Consider the following 24356-nt stretch of genomic DNA (forward strand, 5'->3'; position numbering starts at 1 on the left):
ATGGTAGTCAAGGATTAACCACCTGTCATATTTTTATTATAGAAATATTTTGGGTTGTAATTATCTGTGATGTTTCATACACTAGTATGAAAAGTGCAAGAATCTCAAGGGAAGAGCTCTGATTTACTTGGTTGCTGCTGAATGAGGTTCATGAAACATTTTATTTTGCAGGGTTGATGGAAGGCATGATCATGCAATGGTGCTAGAAAGAAAAGAAAATCCTAGAGGCATGCATTTTAAAGACGTTACAGGCTATGAATTTGAGGTTGATCTTGGTACACCAGATTAAGAACAAAAACCTTAAAATGTTATTGATTCTGAAGGCATCCTTTCACCTTTCCCTGTGCTCTCAGCAACAGGAGCTCTTGCACGTACATCCTAGATTCCATACCTATCTCACTCTAATGAGGCATTTATTTTATTTTATTTTTTGCCTGTACCCCAAATCCTTTCCTTCTGCCTTTAGATACACAAGGAATGGCGGGTGGTGGTGGTGGTGGTGGTATAATCTTGAGTAAATGGATTAGGCCCTCATGAAGGCTTCGTTAAATACCACTATTTCCAGCCTATATACTCTATCCTAACTCATTCCAGACTGCACTGATCTAAATTGCAACCACAGAATATTTCACCTGTTGTTGACTTTCTTGTTCCACTCTGCACTCAACCTTTTCTCTCCTCCCTCCCTCCCTCCCCTCCCCCATCATCTGTCTATAGTCATGTATTATGTATACATTTTTATATGCTTTTTAAAAATGTTTCCTTATTTGAGAGAGAGAGAGAGAGAGAGAGAGAGAGAGAGAGAGAGAGGGAGAGACAGAGACAGAGAGACTGAGAGAGATACAGAGAGAATCCCAAGCAAGTTTTGCGCTGTGAGCGTGAGCACGTCATGGGGCTCAATCTCATGAACTGTGAGTTCGTGATCTGAGCCGAAATCAAGATTTAAATGTTTGACTGAGCCACCCAGGTGCGTCTATATGCTTTCAAAGTTGAGTTGACATAGTGCATATTTCTTTTCATTCTTCCATCCATCCATCCATTCATCCATCCATCCATCCATCCATCCATCCATCCAATAAATGTTTACCAAATGCTTAAATAAGGATGGCCAAACTGGGTTGAATTCCAGCAGGCCATTTCTCACTTAATCCACCAAGTTATAAAATTCAGTCACTAACTATGAAAACCTAGAGAATCACTTTGGTCAGTACTACAGGAGATCAAGCACTGATAGCACACCTGATAACCAAAATGGAAAGCCCATTTATTAATTTACAATGAAAAATTACTCTCACATGGCCTAGAATACCATATCTCCCTAATAAATACATAAGAGGTCTGTATAATCAGGTAGGCAGAACTCCACAAAAAAATATATCATACACAGACTGATACATGACCAGATATAGTCAGAACTAGAGAAGCTACATAAATTGAATTTAATGGCATCATAACCTAAGACACATTTCACAGTAGGGTTGTGGTATTGCTTCTGGGACTCCAGTGACTGTCATTTAGCCTATTCTTATCATTCTCCTTGTTAGGGCATCCTCATCATTGTGACCAGAGAAGGTTAACATTCAGTGGTTATGATTTTTCTCTTCATGATACTTGACAGGGTCACTACCAACCCTTAACTACTTGACTCTTCTTCTATGTCACTTTGAGATACACTGTCACATTCTTTCTTTACAGTGTTGGTTCTCAACTGGGAAGATTTTTGCCTTCCAGGAGATATTTGACAATGTCTAGAGACATTTTTGGTTGTGACAACTCAGGGAGTGCAGCTGACATCTAGAAGGCAGGAGCCAGGGATGTTGCTAAATATCCTACAATGTATAGGGTAGTGCCCATAACAAAAGAATTATTCACCCAAAATACCAATAGTGTCAGGGTTGAGAAACCATGCTCTCGCAATGTTATTATGATCAATCTGCTTATAGTATGGTTTTGTTTTCCTGGGAGCTATTCTGAATCCTAAAAGGGACTCTGGCAATCCTGTTTTCACCCGCTAAGTATCAATATGAAGTTTAACTAGCAACAAGGCAATGTTATTTTCCATTTTCAAGTACTTGATGACAACTCACTGTGTACTCATAAGTACTAACAATAACTGCTACTAGATTCATCTTCCTAAAATACAAGTCTGTCCCCTTGGGGAAACTGGGGGGCTGAGTCAGTTAAACATCCAACTTCAGCTCAGGTTGTGCTCTCACGTTTTGAGGGTTTAAGCCCCACATCAGGCTCTGTGCTGACAGCTTGGAGCCTGGAGCCTGCTTCAGATTGTGTCTCCCTCTCTCTCTGCCCTTCCCCCACTTGTGCATGCGCGTGCGCGCTCTCTCTCTCTCTCTCTCTCTCTCTCTCTCTCAAAAATAAATAAACATTAAAAAATTAAAAAAAAAATCAAAACAAGTCTGTCCCCTTACCATCCCTAGTAAGGACTGTTGTAATAATTGTCAAATTAATCAATCATTAACTTTTGCAAAGCACTGTTGTGAACATCTTAATTTATTTAATTTTCTCAATATTTCTATGAGGTAATTACTAGTTTCTCCCCATTTACGAATGATGAAAGTATGTCACAGAGAGACTACCTAGTTTATTAAGGTCACTTAGTTAGAAAATGCTACAGCTGGGATTTAAATCCAAGTACCTTACTGTGCTCTGTTATAGGACCATATTTGGTCTAGATGGGCTTTAATATGCTACAACAGTGGAAAGAATAAAGCTGAAACTCTTCTAATCAGCTTCATAGCACTCTAAATCTTCACCTTCTCTACTTCTCTTGACTTCCCTCCCAATACCTTGAAATATAGAAACCATCTCTACTTTTCTTGTGCACATTACCAGCACTGGGGGTTTGCTCAAAAGGTCTTCTCAACTGGAATGCCCTTCTGGCTCTTGCCACCTGTTCAAATCTCACTTGGTTTCCAAAGGTGTGTTAATAATAAGGCTTGCATTTTCCTGAAGGCCTGCCTGCCTGGCTGCTATAGTTCATAGTAATCTGACTTTTACAGTGCTTACTATTTTGAAGAAAAAGAGGCCTTTAAAATTTGGCCTCTATTCTGTGATAGATATAAGAGACAACAATAAATATAAAATAATATGAGACAGATAGAATAAAACAGATAAATATATTTGAGGATAGATCCAAACTAGGTTAAAAATTTATGTTCTATTTTTTATCACCTATATGTGAACTTGGACTGAACTTCAATTTTCTATCTGTAACATGTATATAATACGCCCCTGCACAGTTCTTATGTACGTCCTATTATTTTCCTGATGTAAGGGCCTTTATGTCTTATATATATCATGTATACATCTGATATATATATATATATATATATATTTACATATATGTATGTTATATATATGATATATAAATATATGTTATATATATGATATATGTATGTTACATATATATTTATAAAAGTGCACATGAGATCTCTATATAAAGATATAGATACATGTACACTCATATGCACATCATGTTTTATATAGTAGACATAAATAAATACATGTGTGTATATATACACTACATATATATACACATATATATACACATACATGGTGTGTGTGTGTGTATATATATATATATATAAATATGTATATATATTTATTTATATACATATACACTACCTATATCTATACCTTTATTGTAATCAAGATCAAAGCCAAGTTTTAACTCTGGATCTGCTATGTATAAGCCAAATGATCTTGGGCTACTTACTTAATTTGTTGAGACTCATTTCTCTTCTTAATAATGAAGAGAGCACTTATAGGCTAACAGGCTACATGCTTGATACAACTCTAGGCTTCCTGGTAACACAGGCAGGGATGGACCATCACAATAGTCCCTAACTACCTCAGGCTCTATTTACTGTCAGATTTCCACTGAGGAAGCTGTGATCCATTGTTCCCAGTCTAAGGGCTTTGATGAGAGATTCCAAAGGATCTAGATTTATTCTAGGATAAAAAATGTACACTTCTAACTAGTAAATATGACTAAGTTTACCATCACAGGGCAATAAAAAAAAACAACTTTAGTTTTTCAGGGATTGCCATGATATTTGGTATTCTTTCTTTCCTTCTTATTCCTGCTTTCTTTTCTTCTTATTCTTCTCCCCACTCATAAGAAATCCAGAGTATGAATATATAAGGGCAGATGAGAACAGAGTTCCCAAAACTGGATTCATATTGCTCAGTTGAGACCATCCTTGGTCTATTTTCCATCAAATGCAACAATCTAGTCATTATTGTTAAACAAAGATGAATTAACTTAGGTTTTCTAATTAATTATTTCCCAAAGTCTCAAATCTGGCTATATGCCTTAACTGTAACACAAGGTCATTATTTTCCTTAGTTACTTTTGTACATTATGTGTACTTATCTATAAAATGAGAAAAATGATATTTGTTTTCCTATATTTGAACTTGTGGTAAGGATTAATCCCTAGAGAAGAGGACTCATGTTTTCATCAGTCCATATTTTCAGCACTGAACTAGTCATATGCACATAGTAGCTCTCAATGTTAGTTAAACTGAATTAAAATAAGTTACAACATATAAAAGTTTATAAACTTATAATCTCTTCAAATTTAACACATTATTACCTATGTTAATGACACTTTGAATTAACAGTCATGCTTTTTACAACTAATGAATTTGAAATATAACTTTTTATGATTATACATGTATTCAGAAGGAAAATAACATTTAACCTACAGAATAAATGAAATTAAATTTTTATATTTGTATCAGGGAACCAGATGTCTTTTTTTTTTAAAACTAATGTTAGGTCAATATATTGTCTTAAATACAAGTTCTCCAAATGTACTTCTTTTTTCCTTGTATGTACATTTTTTATGTGTTTTATTCTACCAAAAGACTCCTTAATGAATTTTGAAGTAAAGAAATGATGTTGGGACCTACAAAAAGCTACCAATGTTGACCTCCGATCAAAGATGTTGTGCCACATAGTGCAGGAAGCATCTTCTTTCAAAACATAATTAATTTTCTGTAGTGCTTCAAATAAAATATTCAACTCCTCACTTTTAATTAAGATTCCTTTTCTTGCTCCCAGTTTGAATTATGTTCTGAAAGCAATTTTTGTCAATTGCTTTTTCATGTGAGAAATATAATTATGAACTAAATTTTGTTAGTGTCATATTCATACTTTTTAATAATAAAGTTGTGAATAAAAAATGAACAAAGACTCATACACACATTTAAAATGTCTCATTCTATAAGTACAGTAGAACAGTTCTAGAATACACTGGTAATGCATAAGTATCTTGGTTTTCTAAAGAACAACTACATCTCTCTGGCAGTTTTTATATAATCAGAATACTTTGAATCAATCATTAGGAGCTTGAGTATAAGTAGAAAAGTAAATCTTTGCTTTAGAAAGGTACTGTAAATCTTTTTACTAATGTCTAATAACAATGATTTATATTGTTAGTATTTGACTATAGATTCATGAAAAAGGAATTTAAAACTTAGAGCCATCTTTAAAAAGTAATGAATTTAAGACATGGATACTACATGCCTCTTGGGTTATGGAAAAGAAAGATGCTTAAAGGTGACTTTTTTCTTTCACACCAAAGTCTTGGAGATACAGTGTTTTCTGTAGGAGGGTCTCCGTGTCCATTCTCTAGATTCTAAAGTGTTATGAGTAATTCTTAGTGATTGAGGCCATGGTTGCAATTTCTCTATTCTGGTTTCATGAACCATAGCTGCAGGCCTCAGAGGTAGCAGTTACCCTCAGCGGGCAGTTCTGTATTGCTTATTATTCCTGAGGATTTATTCTACAGCCCTCTTCTGTAATTTTCCAGCAAATTTTTAAACAGCTAATTTCCTAAATTTCTTCCTCCTTGCATGGTTTTGTTTCCTGCCAAACCCCAAATGACACATTATGTACTGTTTTGTTTTATGGAATAGAAAAACAACAACAACCAAATTATTTGACACCGAAAGCAATAAGAAGAGATGAGATCTTGACAGAAGTTAAGCTTGCCTGCCTACTCATTGGCTCTTTAACGACTGAAGTTCTTGATGGATACTAGATATCACTGTGCATATGAATCTGGATCCCTTCAGTCAGAATTGGGGCATTTTCCCAGAAGCCAAGGAGGATCTGTGAGCATATGTGCGCATCTCAATCCCGTATGTTCCTGGTGAAGGGATCAAAAAAGTTGTGCCACATTGTATCACCATGGAACTATGCTCAGAGAGCTAGTCAGAGGATTTGGGAACTGAGAAGCTGTCACCGTACTGGGTTACAAGTGACATCTCCGTCAGTGGAGCACCAGTTACACTGAGATGGCAAAGCAGTGCTTCCTTTCAGTAGAAAAAGGACCATTTTTTCTCATTAAAATGTTATGAATTCTAGAGCAAATAACACAGTTGTCTATGTTTTGGTTACTTCCACATAGGAACAGAGGAGGGCATGCCACTGTTGAATAATAACAATCAGCTACTGACCTGGGTCTTTCCAGAGCCTTTGTAGGAATAATACCAATGGGGCTCCTGCATGGCAGTTGTGGGAATAAATGTGTGATTTAAAGGTCTTATATAATTCATTATCTATTTTCATGGGTTTTTTTTTTCTGCTTTTATGGAAACATTAGGTAAAAAATACAGACACACATCTAAGCAGTTTCCTATGTTTTACGGCCTACCAAAATTTGTTCAGAACTATAGGGGTGGGGCGCCTGGGTGGTTCAGTTGGTTAGGCATCCGACTTCAGGTCATGATCTTATGGTCTGTGGGTTCAAGCCCCATGTTGGGCTCTGTGCTGTCAGCTGAGAGCCTGGAGCCTGCTTCAGATTCTGTGTGTGGGTGTGTGTGTCTCTCTCTCTGCTCCTCCCCCACTCACGCTCTGTCTCTGTCTCTCAAAAAATGAATAAACATTAAAAAAAAAAAAAACTATAGGGGAAATCAGAGCTATAGTGACCAACGATGTGACATCGTACATCTGATAAATGGGCTTTGACATCAGACAGATCCAGATACTGGAATTCCTCATCACTGACTCAGCAGCTATGGTCTGGGGAGGAACTCTTAACCTCTCTAAGCCTAAATTTCCTGGTTTGGAAAATGGGAACCACAACACATTTCTAATAGGATTGCGAAACACAAGGGCATTATTATAGTCCTTACATGTAGATGGTTGTTAAATGTTAATTAATTCCCCTCCCCCACCCTAACTCCAACCACCACCTTCACACTGGTTTGCAAAAGAAATACTTTTATAAAATGCCAAAGTGAGGAACTGGGAACTTTTGTAAATACCTGTTTAGAGAGGTTTTTGTAGTTAGAATTTTAGATTTAGATTAGAATTCAGAGTAAAGTTTAGAAATTAAAGAAAGCTTTTATATAATGTAGAGTTATTTGCATATTTTATCTCTCTTCCTATGATAAGGCTAACGGTTTTAGTTATTGGAATAATATATTTATCGATTTTTTTTCTCCCCTTAGGTATCTAAATATTCCAATATTTCTGGCAATAACATTCTAAAGAAAAGACAGTTTGATATTTAATTGATTAATGGCCAGTCAAGAGCCTCCTGTCAAGATGAATTGACTTGAAGCTAACCAATCAACAGACCTTAACTTGAAAACCTTCATGATAATTACATATATATATATATATATATATATATATATATATATATAATTTTTTTTACCATAGGAATTTCTGTCCCTATCTGCTTGGCAAAAACGTGTGTTTTCTATCAATGGAACTCCATTCATACTCAGTAGATACCTTGCAGTTCTTTGCTTTTCCTCTTTTTCTATCCCGGGAGCATCTCGGAACCTCTTTGAATGCACCTTTATGGTGCTTATAACTCCCCAGAACTTCTACTAGAGAGTTCTTCTCATGTAGGGTGTGGGCTGGGAGTCAGATCCACCCGGGATAGAATTTCTGTTCCTCCACTGAGTTAGTGCATAGTGTCTGGCCTGTTACTTAATGTCAGAGCTTTGCTTTTCCCATATGTCTGCAAAGGTGGGGTAACACATTAGAGGGATGCTGTGAGGATTCAATTAGATAGTGTAAAAAAAACATTTCTTGCACATAGGAAGTATTCAGCAAATGATGGCTGCAATTTAATGAACTGTTCTGGTTGATATTCATGAAGTCCAATACCTAGGACTGGTCTTGCCTGGGCACTCATCAACCATTCCCCCACTGGGAATGCTAAGATGAATCGCATTCAGGATATGCAATCTCAGCTTTCCTGCAAATATTTAGGCCCTTTACTGATCTGCAGAGTTGTTCATCAGTGTCAGACGATTAAAAACAGGAGACAAGAAATCAGAATTCCTACCCAAAATGGGAGAGAACAGATATACATAGCTTTACACTGGGTTCCCCAATTCAGTCTTTTCTTTGAAGGACAAGTTGAGAAGTTATCATTTATGCAGACAAGTGGGTTGTGTGGAGCAGTAGGTAAAAGTCTATCTTCATTCTGACAGAGCTTCTGCAGATACTTGCTGAGTTTGTGTGCATAAAAAGTAATATCCCTGAAAGTTAGCATTTCAGTAAGAAAGCGTGCAACAGAAACTGGGAAACTAACTGAAAACTGACCCTATACTAAACATCTGACATGCCTACCAAAGATAGGGTTTATGGGTACTTTTTAATTGAATCGACTATCAATCCTACCTCACTTTTACCTTTTAATTATCATGAGTGAGAAACCCTACTGACTCTCCTAAATTTCTCATCTGTTCTGTAAAGACCGCACTCAGCACTGCTTTAACCTCCCATTAGTTAGAGCTATTTGAGCATCCACCCAGCGCCATTCACTTGCATAAGACATTTATTAAAGTTCAACATTGGGAGATACTATATTTCATGTGTAAATATCTTATCGTAAAAATTGCAATCACATTTTCACAACAATACACCTCATGCTTCAGAAGTCTTTATGTCACATCTCAACTCATTACACATTCCAAAGGAGGAGAGCAATTTTAAAAGCTTTGTATTTCTCATTATGCTTATTTACCCATCACTTACTAAAACTGGACCATATTTCAGAGTTTCATGAATAGTGAAGGCAGATTTCAAGGAACATCAGACTTATGATGGCATCCTTAACTTGACATTCATAGAAAAATCTGAAAGTACACGCATGGCTGGTTTTATCCAGAACTGCACTTAATTTAAACCCAGCTTTTTATTTTTCCCTGAAGTGTCTGCTGTATTTGATATATCTTCAGTTTCCATAAGCTGTTTACACCTGCTCAATATCAAGGGCATTCCATACTCAGAATAATTTAAGCCAATTTGATGAACTGATTTGAATAACAACAATATAAAAAAAAAAGTAAGCCAGCAGAATCAGAAAACCACAGCATTTTAGAGTAGAAAGAGTCACATTAGAGTTATTTCTTTCATTCCCTACCCACCCAAAAGGTAAGGCTTTTGCCAAGGTCCTATAGTTAGTTAGCGGCAGAGCCTAGACTAGAACCAATTGCTCTTAATTCTTAGATGAGTGCTCTTTCCATAGCACCATGTTGTGAAATAAGGAAAAACCAAGGTTATCACTACTCACCAAGCTGTAGCAATGCTGAGCTGAAAACTGTGAATAACTCTGACTAGTGCACTGGACATTAGAATATCAGTAACCACAATTAGTATTCCTTTCTTGTTCTTTTGGACAGATGTATCTGAATCAGAAATTGAGGGTTCTAGTACAAATTTACAGCCTTAAAGTCCCACAAGAACACAAATATCCTTGCCATCTGCCTACAGCTTTTCCTTCAGCCTATGTACTAGTCAGCAGACTTTGGAAACCTGAGTAGGTCTGAACCTGACAGAGTCTTAATTCTTTCTATTCAAAAAGTGCAGTGGCATGCGATGAGATATGTTGACCTCTTTATATCCAACTGGGTTACAATTTTGAAGTCTGCAGGGAGCAGGTTCTGGAAGATGAGCTGTTTTCCACTGACTGTGATTACTGGCTTTTCTGGAGGTGGAAAAAAGGCTTCAAGCACTCATATCCAATTCTTCCCCGGGCCAGCTGCTGGAGCCACTGAAACCCAAGAGCGTGCATACCATCTGCCTACTCCATCCGTGGTCTACAAACCCAGGTTTCCTGTGAAGAGTCACCCTCTTATAAAAAGGAAAGAAAGAAATACAAACCAAAAAGAGAAAAACCAAGAGGAAAGATTGGCTCACAGCCACACACAAAAAAGCTGATCAAGTCAGGGCAAAGAGGATTTTATATGGTTTGGAAGATCAGTAAGGCTGTTCACTGTTGGTATTTGTTGCTTTTTTGTACCAGATATGTTCCTTTATTCAAAAACTAGTGTCCTGTGGTGTCAAATGGGTAAATCAATACAATCACTTCTAATGTTCCTTGACTTTCCTTTTAAGTAAAATTTTGAAGCCATTTCTCTCCTGGAGAGTACTCTGTCAACCAACGCAATGAATGTTACTATCTGACTGGGAAAGATACATTCATTTTGTTCAATGTGAAAAAGAAAAAGAAAAATGTATTGTACTTTCATGTATATGACATGAAACTAGATCTTACTATTCTCAGGGATAAGGAGCAGAGAGTTAACCTAATAAAGCTTTCTGTAAAGTAATAACACATTTTTAACAAACGTACCACTCAGGCATACATCTGAATGAGTAAATGAGTAGAATCCTTTCAAGTATTTGTACTGCTCAGAAGCTTTTGAATTTTTTTCTTTTGAGCTAGCTTTCCAGGGCAGTTTATAAATCTCTCAAGATACTTAGTTTCATTTGTTTATAGATTTCCTTCTTCCTTGGTCCACGATGCTGATAACCATAGTTATTCTCTAATAACCCTATTCTTGATACTTAGCACCAAATATAATTAGGCTGTTTAAAAAAATAAAATTCATTTTCAAAGAACAAAAATCCGGCAACTTGATTCTGAAATAATTGCAAAAGAACATGATTCATACACTAAAAGCAACATTAAAAGGAGCTTCTAAATTGGTGATTCTTAATTTGAAGTAATAAGGCTAAGGTTGAAACAGATATATAATCTACATTGGTTGCAATATGTTGGCTTAAAATTTAGTTGGATCTGATATCTCTAGTTCTATGCCTGCATAATACCTGTAATTCAACCTACTATTGTAGTCCATGAGTCTACACTGCTTAAAGATATTTGGAGTCCTTAATTATGTTCTTGATCACTTCAACTCACAGAATTTCAAGTCATTGGAATTTTTGTTTTCTTTTTTTAGTAATATAACAGTGACACAGGTTGATGTCATCATCCCTTATTAGCACATGCTTAGAACTACACCTTCATGATGAAAATTACAAATAACTAGAAAGATTAATACATGCCCACAAAAACATACTGCCTTGTTGAATATTAAAAAAATATCATATAAACTTTAAAAGTACTGATGTGTGCTTAAGAATTAAAATCATATTCCCCCATGCAGTATACTAGAAAGTTCTGCCCTAATTTCAGACTTTTTTTAAATTTCAGACTTTTTAATACATATGTAATCACCAGCTTCTCTTCTATAGTTCTCTCTGACTATAGTCTAATATAATTAGGGGAAAGGGATATTGATCCCTTTGCATAGCTACACCTTTTGGTGTGTTGGTAACTGCTTTTCTTAAAGGGAAAACAATTCCATAACTTTTAAAGAGCCCATTTCTATTTGCTTCTCCATGAAATATAATTTAACATAACAGAAAAATTTTTAAAATATATATTAGTAATCTTACAATTTTATTCTTGATATTGCTTCTTTTTAACATGACTTAGTTTGTACTAACTTGGTGCTTAAATATGTAGAAACATCATCGTGAGTTACACCCCAATCAGCTCTTCCATAAAAGTAATTTTTTTCATATCTTAAAACTATGTTTTTCATTTTATTCACTTTTTATGGAATAGTTTTAGACATTTGGTTTTATTGATTTTTGTCTTTTACTTGGTATACGCTGGTATTTCTTTTGGCTTCAAATATATTTAAAACATTTCCTAATAAGACCATCTCACCAAATGACAAAGTATGAACTTGAGAGAGAAGTTTAATTTTAACTACCTTCCATTTCATTTTGAAACTTTAAAAATTGGTCATTGAAGTTCTCCTTCATGGCAACTGGTATAATGGGGAAAAAAGTATCTGGAATTCATATCTGTGCTCATAAGTGCCTTGAAAATTAATTTGTGTCTCTAATAAATACTGGATAGAGAAGACCAGCGTTTCATCAATAAATGAAAATGGTTGTATCTTTTTTCCTCATGGTTAGGAAGCATAGTCAATTTAACCATGGTTGATTAGACTGAAGAGTTAACTATATGCAATCTTTATGCACAGTAGAATACTAAAACAAAAATAAACTCCATTTTTAAGTGTTTAAACACTTGAAAATTAATCCAATGTTTTTCTGTATTAATTCCATTAAACTCCCTCATATATGTTTGAACCTATATTATCCAAAGAACAAGCCATGCTGCCTTAACTTTGCACATTTACCATGATACAATTAAATAATCTTGCTAATCTCTAAATAGATGCTACTAACTTAGTGCTTCTGAAATTGTCCTTTGTATACTATTAAAGTAACTGAAATCCCATTTGATGTATGTTCTGAACTTTTCCAAGTCCTTTATGTGTATACATTTTTCCTGGTTAGTCTTTAGCACATTCCAAATTACAACAGTTTTGTCTCATGATTATTTACTAATGTCTCCTGAAGTTCCCTTACATAAAAATCCTATCTAGCCTGAAATCTAATGGTAGAAAGATTCATCTACAGTATTTAGTTTTTAAAAATCAACTTTCATTTTAGGACACCAGGATCCTCTTAAGACTTTTACCCCCCATAAATCATACAACTAGCGATGAAAAGACACATATTTAGGTACAAATTGAGGTCTTTAATATGCAAATCATGTGACGGCTTATGTTTTAGAGAAAATATCAAGAGTTAGTTCCTAAGGATCTTTTCTCCCCGATTCAATTTCAAAGAAGGATGAACTGATCTCACGGGAGCTTCTGTGTGCATTCACAGATGTGTGTATGCTCATGTTCATTATATGCCCAACAATCCTGTCTCTGTGACCAAGCTCTGCCTTTTAAGACTAGAGACACAGCTTCAAAAAATATATTTTTGAAAAATCAGGCCCTGAGATACGGTTCTGGACAAATGAAAAGCCTAAATGCAGTCAACTTTGTTTATGGGGCAGGGAACAGACTGATGAGATTTTATATTATTTACAGTTAAGGTCCATAAAGGGCTAGACTAACCACCTCCCTCCCTCACTTAGCTTGGAAATCAACCAGAAGATGGGCCCAGATTCCTTTCCAGAGAGGGGTACAGGAGCCAAGTTGGCCACAACTGAATTTGGCTGGGTATATGGGGGTTTGTGAGGGGAGGGTGTCTCTGGAGCTCTCACCCCAGAATCTTCTTATTCACTAGACACCAAGGAAATCCAGTGCCAAGACTGTTCCTTTCCTCCTAGTCATAGTTACTGGCGGTGGAGTAAGCAGAATTATTCAGTTGGGTCTTGCCTTATAAAAATAGTTAAGCCACCCTCACATAATTACAATGGACTACAATTTGTTTTTTCATGGAGTTATCCAGGACCTATTCTTGGAGCCATTTATCGACCACACAAGAGGCATACGTATTAATGTATGCATTTGTAAGAGCAGTGACGTACTCTTCAGTAACATCTATTCCTTTTATGGTGCTGGGTATATGAAAACCAATGAGAATTTTTTTACCAAAGAAAATATGTAACAAACATCACTCCATAGTCAAGACCAGTAGATATGCTGGACACACATGTAAGATTCCAAACAAAGCCAGGACTTTTTACATGACTGACACATTTTTGCTGCATATTCTCTGAATATGTCTGAACATTTTATTAAAAGATATACTGAGTGAAGATGGTAGATTGTGTAGGTCCAGTACATCAGTATAAAAGTAATTAGAGATGATATAAGTCAGACTCATCACTATCTTAGATGTCTTTTTCACTTTTATGCCAAGTTAAGAGCATCCTTAATGAATGGTATTACTCCAACTGGCTATTAGGAGTAGTGGCTACAAATTCAAAGAATAATTGTTTGATTACAATATTCAGATTCATTTCTAATCATCTCCTTTATAAGAGCTATTCAAGGACTTCTAATTGAATTTATGACCTTGTACTGAAATCACATCATGAAACTCTTTATGTTTACTCATATAAGCCTAGTCATTTTACCCTTATATTTATTTTTCCTTCATAGTATTTCTTTCGTACTCTAAAGAGAGATGACTTATTTAAGAAGTTAATTAACTAATGCAAAATTTATCCCTATTATCTACATATTTAATTAAGACTTCTTATTTATGTCATCGCCTTAGCAAGGACTACAAGTATTCCTGAATGTCAGCCTCTTATCTGTTTCTCTCAGCTTTTAAACATAATAAAGTGCCCAGATTCTTTATTCAGTATTTCAGATCTCCTTTCTTTCATGTCACAAAAGATAAATGCACATGGCTGCACTGACAACATCACAGCTTTGAAAATGCGTCCACCCGTTACCTTATAAATAGTTCAGTCACTTACTTTAATCCATCTTCCTCTGGCCATCACTCTAATGTCAAACTTACAAGTTTAAGAATACACTTTTCTCAACTTCTAGTTTCAAAGCAAGAGCCCAAAAGTCTATTCACTTCACTAACACAAACTGACAGGGGTAGCATTTGGACTGACAAGATGTCAATCAGTAAGCATTCTCATTTAAGAATATGTGATAGTAGTGCCCTGGCATTTTTGTTTTGATGGCATTTGGTGTTAACAATGGCAAAAGTCTACCCCTCCTAAGATGTGCGTAGGTAAAAAGGGTTGGGTGCTGAATTATCCATTTCGCTTCTCTGTGTGTTTTCAACAGTTCAGTATAATCATCCATGACCTATGCCTTTTGCATAGTTCTGGTAGTTCAAGACACCCCCTATATATATATATATATATATATTTAACATTTATATATATATATTTAAACATTTATATATATATAATATATATAAACATTTAAACATTTATATATATATAATATATATAATAATATATATATATAATAAACATTTATATATATAATATATATATATTATATATATATATTATATATATATAATATATATAAACATTTAAACATTTATATATATATAATATATATAATAATATATATATATAGCCAAGTTTTCCTGTCTTTAATGTCAATTTTCCAGAGCCCATAGCTTTGAGTTTATTAAAATTCAGAGCAGTGCTAAAACAAAAGAAATACACACAACACCACAGAGTTTTTGGAGAGATTGGGAAGTCTCTGAGGATCATGGGACTTGAAGGAAATGGATTTTGATATCTACCTAGGATCTAGGACCTGGCTTGAAAAGTCCTTGAATTGTGCTAAAGTTAATACAAGATTCTTAAATAAGCTGACAGGTACTAAAAAGTTGATGTGTGAATTTTATCATTTGACTGGGTCCTCTCTTTTGAAATAGCACCTGCTCATAATCAGAGATTGTTGTTCTGTGGATTTCTATAGGTTGCATATGAGACATTTGTACCCAACACTCAACATTATCACTTTCTAAGAGTTACAGACATTTAGCTTTACTTTTCAATGCATGAGTTTCTTTTCACTTGTGAGGATCCCCTGCTGCAAACCAGATATGAGGTTGGGAGTTACTGGGTAGATTCTACTTACAAAATAGCTGTTTCAGCTAATAAATTTAATTTGCATTCTCTTGTTTCACAGTGTGGAGTTCTACCCCAATCATGATTCGTTCTAAATCATCAACATCCTGCACTAGAGTTCATATTTATCAAAACTAATTTAAGAAGTAAGACAGGCTTTGTAGCTTGACAACTGCAAGTTTCATCTGGCTACAACATCATCATAAACCACACAATGGTAGTTAAATTTTTTTCACTTAAAAATTCCATATCTCAAAAAAATCCGTATCTCAAATCAATTTTGTCCCAAAGTCCACCATAAAAAATTAGTACAATTTAACTTTTTTTTAAAATAATAGACATATAGGTGAACACTTATCTTTTAACATAGAAAGACAATAATGTTGTCTGTTGTACTCACACGGCACTGTGCGGAGGTAGAGGTTGTCACGAATGATTTGCTGAAGTTCGTGATCCACAGAACCCTTCTGAAATCGTAAGTTGAGGTAGTGACGAAGATCCTTATCAACAATTCCTCCTAGAATGATAAAGTTTCTTAATGAAGGATGCTGGAAAATAAGTTTTAAGTATGTAATTTGATTCTGTCTTAAATATACTCATGAACCCATTTAAACATTTATCTGCATAATAATAAAAGATAAGATTTACTGAGATAATTGTCAGGTCTGTGCTCAGCATTTTACAAGGCATTCTTTAAATTATTTTTCATTTAGAATGAAGTCTGTATTATGTCAAAAGTTATGTGTTACTCCTGAACTAATGTCACAGTATATCTCATAGCACTGCTGACAAAAAAGACACCCACCCACTACCTCCATTGTCCCTTTCCTCCTAAGCTCTGACAGGCACCATTCTACTTTTCATCTCCATGAATGTGACTGCTCTAGGTATATGATATAAGTGGAGCCATATAATATTTTCTCTTTAGTGACTGTCTTATTTCACTTAGTATGTCTTCAAGGTTTGAGAAGATTTTTAAGTTATTCAAAGTTACTATGGATTTAGATACAGTGATTTGAAAAAAAAAGAATAAAACCTACACAAATATTAATGTTTCATTCCATTTATTTAATAAATCAAAATGATATTTTAAAGTGTGTCTGTATGAGTTAATGTTATTTTAATTATTTTTAAAGTTTATTTATTTAATTTGAGAGATAGAGAAAGAGAGAGAGAGAGAGACAGCATGTACAGGAGGGGCAGAGAGAGAGAGGATCCCAAGCAGGCTCCTCACCAGCACTGCTGAGCCTGGTATGGGACTTGATCTCATGAACTGTGAGATCATGACCTGAGCCAAAACCAAGAGCCGGACACATAACTGACTGAGCTACCCAGGTGCCCCTTCAAGTAATTTTCTATGTGCAGCTCTTTTTAACCTGGGACAAGGTTTGAAAAATTTTAGGTAATTTTTCTTTTATTATTATAATTGTTTTATTATTATTATTATTATTATTATTATTATTCCAGAAATAATTTTAAGTCTATTTGCCATTATAATGTAATGAAAAATAAACTGAGCCCTAGGCAAGAAAAGGTACTCTGTGGATCTACCAAAGACTAATTTCATATTTAAAGATAATTACACAAAATTATGAAGATTTACCCAAGGTCCTTCTTATTCTATTTAAAAGAATAAATTATAAATCAAGATACCTATAAAAATATAAATAATCCTTCCTGAAATGGTTATCTTTTCAAGCATATTAGATAATTGAACCAGGACAAAAAATTAAAGATAGAATAGGAAATCTGTAAGAGTCACATAAATCATATTCTCTTCGTCTTTTTGAATCCCCAAATTACAATTCATCAATCTATTTGTACCACCATGACCATGTAAAATAGCATTATGCAGGTGTGCATATATGCAACACAAACACCTTTTATGCAAACAGTAGTTAATGTATTTGCAAACTACATATCACAACATTTCTGAAGTTTCTGAATCCATTGTTTCAGTTGCTGCCTATCCTATTGGCACAGCCTCAGTAAGACGCCATAAGAAATAATATTTTTAACCGAATTGACTATCAAATTTTTTCCTCTCCAAACACTGTTTCTCATATATTTGAGCAAATAATTGCAATCTAGTTTTTTCCACCCAATATAATATGATATCAGAAAACAAATGATATCCAAGGCAAACATACTGCTTATTGAGTGCACATAAACACTACATCCAGAATGCTTGTACATCTAATTTTCCAAATTCAAAACAATTTCTTTGGTCAAAGAAGCAAAGCAGTCAAATATGAGAGTCACTTAAAACTAACACTTATCTACGATTGCCTATTATGTATACCTCCAAACGTCCTGCATTTCCATGGGTCTTGGACTTCCTGACATCCCTCTGAAGTAGTTAATTATTAGAGAGCCTGAAATGCTGTTTTTCTCCCTCAGTCTTTTCTGGTCAACAGATCATGCCTACCCTTGCCGCTAATTCATTACAGCCACAGAGCCAGCATCATGCCTGCCTGTTTTCAGCTGTCATTTCCACAGAGTTCGAAGTACACAGGTCCTTCAACAACTGCACTCCGGCTTTCTTCTCTTTTTCTTTCTGTCGAATATGTGGGACATTCCAAGTGATGAGATGTTTTCTAGCAGCCGGAGAAAATGCTAACTATAGAACAACAGATGCAGTCTGTCCACTAAAGTGAGCTAGAATCACTCACCTAATGTTACATGGATAAGCTCACATTTTGTAGTCCAAGATGACTCTTTTCACTGAAACAAATTATCAGTTTAAACCATTTTTCTACTACAAATATGCTACATTCACCCTCTCAAAAATTAACTTCTGTAAGAAAACAACAACAAAAAGCTGTCTATTCATTCAGTGACTTTTCCCCCCATGGAAGGATCTGCTGAAGCTTCTGAGAATTAATATAAAATTTCTTCCATTAATTAAAATGAAAGACATAAATGATGACAATTATTTTGGAAGGACTTCTCTTGCCTCATATTTCACAAATACTTTATTGTTCTTCATAATTTTTCACCACATCTTTCAAGTAAAAAAATTTTATTTATCCTTATTATGGGAACTTCTGCTACTTGCCTACCCAGTATTCTTTCCTTTGTTCTTTTTCTTTTCTTTTTTCTTTTTTTTAATTAAGAATACTGACTTAGTTTCAGGCCCAAATATGCTCAGCTTTAGGACGTGGATCACAGTGGTCTGAAATAGTCATACGACCTAGTTCCTCACTTTCCTGGCTGCCCTTTCAACTTCCAGAAGCTGTGTTCTGGCCATTGAGACCTAACATAGAAGGAGAGTATTTCTTTATTAACTGAACTAGACCAGCTCTCTGAGATGAAGCAGCCATAAAGGGATATGACATGCATAAGGGAAAAATCCAACATGCTAAGGATACTGGAGTAGAATAGAAGTTAGAAACAACCTAGACCCCTGATGGCTTCAATGAGCAGCTAAAATAATATAGGCAACTACATAGCATATATTTCTAAAGCTATTACGGTTTTATGTTATTTGCAAGTTTACATGATCCCAACTGATACATGTGTAGGTATAGAACTATTTTATATATATGTATATATGTGTAGAGAGCGCCTACACACACACACACACACACACACACACACACACACACACACACACTCTTAAGGGCACATGTTCCCTTAATTAGCAAGTTAAATTAGAGAAGAATTAAGCAACAGGAGTGGGCAATAGCTGAGCTGAAAAATAGCTCTTGGGTCTCAAGATTACCTGATTTCAGGTATCTAAGTTCACATTTTAAAAAATTATGCATGGTAAGTGTTCAGTAAATGTTACCTATTATTAAAACAAATGAATAATCTGCTACATTATTTGCCATAGTTATAACTTTTGGTCGTATTGTTATTTTTTTCCATGGAGTTTCTGTTCTGTCATTTGTTAGTGATACCTAGATTTGCTGCCTTAGAAGATGCCTACATCAATCATTCTGTTAAGCAGAGCACTGCCACCGCCAATGCCTTAGCCATTATATTCTTTGAAAAGCTCAGTAGCTCTTTTATTATATTTAAAATTTTTTGAAATACTTCATTTAACTGTGATTTTTCCCATTTATTTTACAAAATAAAACAAGTTAGAAGATATAATACGTTTTCAAATCACATATTTGTTAGTAAGAGATCTGGGAAGGATTTGAAGCTGATGATTCTGCTAAAGAACATGTACTTAAGTTTCTTAACCTATAGTCTGGAAACCAAACTTCTTTTTTAATTTTTTTTAATATTTATTTATTTTTGAAGGAGAGAGAGAGAGAATGTGAGCAGGGGAAGGGCAGAGAGAGAGGGAGACACAAAATCAGAAGCAGGCTCCAGATTCCGAACTGTCTGCACAGAGCCTGATGCAGGGCTCAAACTCATGGACAGTGAGATCATAACCTGAGCTGAAGTCAAACGCTCAACCGACTGAGCGATCCAGGCACCGCTGAAGACCAAAATTCTTAGTTCAAAGCAGTCAAGTCCTTTCTCAACATGACCTCAAACAAGCTTTTCAGCCTGACATCAAAGGTTAACTTTTGAAGAACCCTTAAGACAGAACATGATTCAAACTCTTCATTTGTATTGCGAATGAAGAAAGTGGAGCTCTCACAAATCATCTGACACTGGGCTTGGAGCAAAGATGAAATGGGGACTGGGGAAAGCATCAGGAAGAAACTCCCATGGAGTTTGAGAATGAAAACTGTAAATGTTACCATTTGAAAGTAGTGTGCATCTCTATGGTTTCCAAGTTTTCAGAAATTTGCCCAGTAGAACTGCTTTGCCCCCTTTACTACTTGAATGCCTAGGTTGAGGAAGCTATGAAAGAAGATGCCGCTTAGCTCAGGTGGACAGAAACTCCTTGGCATTTTCCTTAAGACAAATTGTTAGTTGTAGTCTTGTAGCTAACGTTGGTCACTTATCTAAGGTTGAGGGAAAAACACACCAGGCTCTGTAATATTTGTGCCAAGGGTCTGATTGCTAGTTCGTGACAGGTGTAGTCCCATCCCTCATTAGTGGGCATGGCTATTAGCTCAAACTTTCTCTTCCCTTCAGTCAAATGCTTCTTGAAATCAGCTTGCACTTTCTAAACTAAATGTGCATTGAGAAGAGTAATTTACTGATTGGGATGGTAGAGGGTGCATAGAAAGAAGAAGGTGAAGATGACCAGAAAGCCAAAGTCTGGCTCATTCTGATGTCATCTATTCATCCTGTACTTCCTTCTCTTTATCTCAGGTTTTGTTGTTGTTGTTTGTTTGTTTGTTTGTTTTGTTTTTTGTTTTCTCCATTAATCCTCTACAAGATGTTGAAGTGGGTATTTGATTTTTGTGTTTGTGCTTTATATTTTGTACTCATCTTTGTGCTTTATGTTGCACTACCTTCCTTTGGTAGCGGCACCTTTATTTCTTTTTCCCAGTAGCCAAATCGATCTCATCGTGTTTAAATGGGGTTAGACTTTTAGTCAATCTGCCTTTGTGTCTTGCTTAGCCAATAAAAGTTTCTCTTCCAGGAGTGGACCTTATAAGTGGAGTGACCCAAGAACGTGAATGCAAAATGCATTCACCCTGAAAGTGGCAGCCATCATTTTTGCTTTCTGGACACATAGAACTGTCCTTATTCTGCATTTTCCTAGCCACCTTTGTTAGTTTCCCCTTTGTTGTTTGCAATTGAAGAAACTGCATGAATAAGAATGTCTTCCCTTTGATATTACCCATGGAATTCTCATCCACTCTTCAGCTTAAAATTATCCTTCCCTTGGCCTTCCTTGTGATCTTTTGGTCTTCTTCCTTCTCTGAACTTCTATATCCAGGCCACCTTTCTTAAGCACTTTGTACATTCTAATAGGCCATACAATGACTGGAGAGTCTACATTATGTTGTATAGTAAACTGTGAGCCCTCCAGGACAGGGAATTCCCTACTCATTATATATCTTCTCCCCCTTCTCACTTCAATATCTAAAGCAGTGCCTTCTTAATATACAAGGCCCTGTAATTTTTCCTGAATAAATAGATCACAAATACTGTAGTGCACCAACACTTACTCATGGAGTTGTCTTTCACTTCTGGTCTCATTTTTCTCACTTGTAAAAGATGGGTGTTTTATCATTTTGGGCTGCTATAACAGAATACCATTACACTGAGTGGCTTAAACAACAGGTATTCTTTCTTACAGTTCGGGATGCTAAGTCCAAGATCAAGAAGCTAGGAGACTGGGTGTCTGGCGAGGACACTCTTCCTAGTCAGCAAAGGGCCATCTTTTTCTTGTATCCTCACATAGCTGAGAGAGAAATCATCTCTCTGATGTTTCTTATTAAAGGTACTTGTCCCATTAATGAGAGATCCACTTTTATAACCTAATAACTTCTCAAAGGTCCCACTTCCTAATACCATAACATTGGAGGTTAGAATTTCAATTTATGACTTTTGGAGGAGACAAACATTCAGTCCATAACAGTATGTGCAGAACCAAATAAGGTCTCCACTAGATCTAAATTCTATGCTTCCATATAAGGTGTTTACTAAGTGCATTTTAGAGTTTGAGGATCTTTTTTTTCTGTAATCAAGCAAATTAATTTCATTAAGTATTTATAATTATAGATCACAAGTTATCCATAGTCCATAAGAAATAAAGCCATGAATAATATCTCCCTAGGATCCTGGGTTTTTTTGTTTGTTTGTTTGTTTGTTTGTTTTTTCCTGAATTGTCCAGGAAGCTAAGACCGTCAGCAGACAATTGACTTCATACATTGTCTTTGTCAAATAAGTAGTAAAATAACCAAGCAGAGCAGTCTAGGAGAAATTGGAAGAAGAGAAAGGTCTATCCATATCTCTTAAAATAATGCCCCTAGAGTAATTTCACATTTATTTTATCTTAATTTATTGGATGGTGGGGAAGTTGAGGAATAGACAATAGGAAAGCATTATAAGGCTATGTTGCTATGTTCCTTTTCAAAAACTTGTTTCTGCTTGGCTTACCTCAAAAATGGAGAAATAAATCACAGGAAGGTTGATTTATTCTTTTAAGATCCACAGCCACAAAATAGGTGACAGACATATCTAATCCAGTCTCCTGGATCAGGCTCCAACCCCTTTTTAGGTGGAAAATTGTATCTGTGGTTTCTGATGATCTAGAGACCCATCTCATTTTCAGGCGGCTGGAGTACTGGATGCATTTCATCTATACAGGCCATTCTATAAATTGTGAGCCAGTAAAACTGTTCTTCCCCCAGTAATTCTCCTTTGCCTATTTTAAATAGGAGTACACATATAAGACCCATGGTAACTCACTGTAGATGAATTAATCTGGTTAATTGCTTTTCCATAGCTGGAAACATTTAGGTATATGAAAATTTGTATCCCTTCTATGTGTTACTTGTAATCTTAGAGAGTATAGTCAATCCTTTTCATCATGTTTTAATATCTTTGTGTGTTGTTTTTCTTCAAATTTTAGTTGTTTTCTTCATATTTTGTATAAGAAATGCAATAATAAAAGAGTCAACTAAATATATTAAGCAGTTGCAAATCATTAGGAGATTCAAAACTGCAGAGAATAATTGCTGTTTCAGAAAAAGTGACAAAGATAAATGTAAGTGGTTTATAATATTCTCCAGCTCTATTGAAAATGGCTTTTTATCATTTCCTTCCCCTTACTACTGCACAGATGGGATATTATTATTGAGATTCATTTTTCATTGTTAGTCTTGGTTTCAAAGTAAATGTTAGAGTTGTTCTTATAGTTATGATTATAGGTTCCCATAGAGAAGAAGAAATGAATTCTTGCTATATTCCTGGTATTGTGCTAAGTGCTGTATAGGCGTTACCCCCAAATTTTATAATAACGAAAGGTAAAGGATGGGCACATAGTTGAAAACAAACTCAAGGGTATCTAAATTTTCTATAATATTTAAAGATGGCTAATTCAGTGCAGGAATAGGGTATTTTCTATTAATTTCTTTGGCTCATCTAACTCAAACATTAGATGTTCTTTATAAAAAGCAGGATGTCACAACAAATTCAACATAATGAAAGAAAAAAGATATATGTTGAAAAAGTAATCTGGCTGAATTCAATCTATTTGTTTTTTAAAATAAGAGATTATACCACTGTAAGTTTAAAGGGAGAAAACAATATAGTAGGATAGTTATGAATTGATTTGAAATTTTTAATTAAAGATTTATAAATGTCAACGCTCTAAGGTTTCTATTTAAAATGACTAAGGTCATAGGAAGAAACTATTGTCCAAAATATCTACATAATTCACCAGGTAAAGTTTTGTTTGTTTTGTTCTTCACTTGGGGTCTTGGTTTATTGCCTTTTAAACTATTTTCCAGAGTTTAAGTATAATTTTAAAAAAATGCAGTGATAAAAATATTAAAATTGGTCTTTTGAAAATCCAAGCATCTATCCACATTAATTTTTAAAGACATAAAACAAATTGCTCATATTAGGTATGCCTGAAACATATTCACTTATAAAATTAAAAGTGGACATGTGAATGATATTTGAGCAATGAATATTCAAGTGTCCTTCATTTATATTAGCAAGCTATTATCCTCAAGTCAACTAACTGAAAAATTGTATTTTTAAAGAGGTGATACTTATTGTGGGTAAAACTGATAAGTATTATCAAGAATAAATTTGTAAACATCTGACATTA

At 35.0% G+C, this 24356-nt stretch overlaps 1 protein-coding gene across 1 annotated transcript in view; it reads right to left on the reverse strand.

Annotated features, from left to right (window-relative positions):
* The window catches only part of MAGI2 (membrane associated guanylate kinase, WW and PDZ domain containing 2), a 1332916-nt gene that overhangs the window by 932956 nt on the left and 375604 nt on the right, over positions 1 to 24356 (reverse strand). The window contains exon 2 of the mRNA XM_042916449.1: positions 16116 to 16232. Within this exon, the coding sequence (XP_042772383.1) occupies positions 16116 to 16232 (117 nt within the window). The remainder of the gene's footprint in view (positions 1 to 16115; positions 16233 to 24356) is intronic.

The sequence above is a fragment of the Panthera leo genome, chromosome A2 (genome assembly GCF_018350215.1).
Source record: "Panthera leo isolate Ple1 chromosome A2, P.leo_Ple1_pat1.1, whole genome shotgun sequence".
In the NCBI taxonomy this organism is placed as follows: Eukaryota; Metazoa; Chordata; class Mammalia; order Carnivora; family Felidae; genus Panthera; species Panthera leo.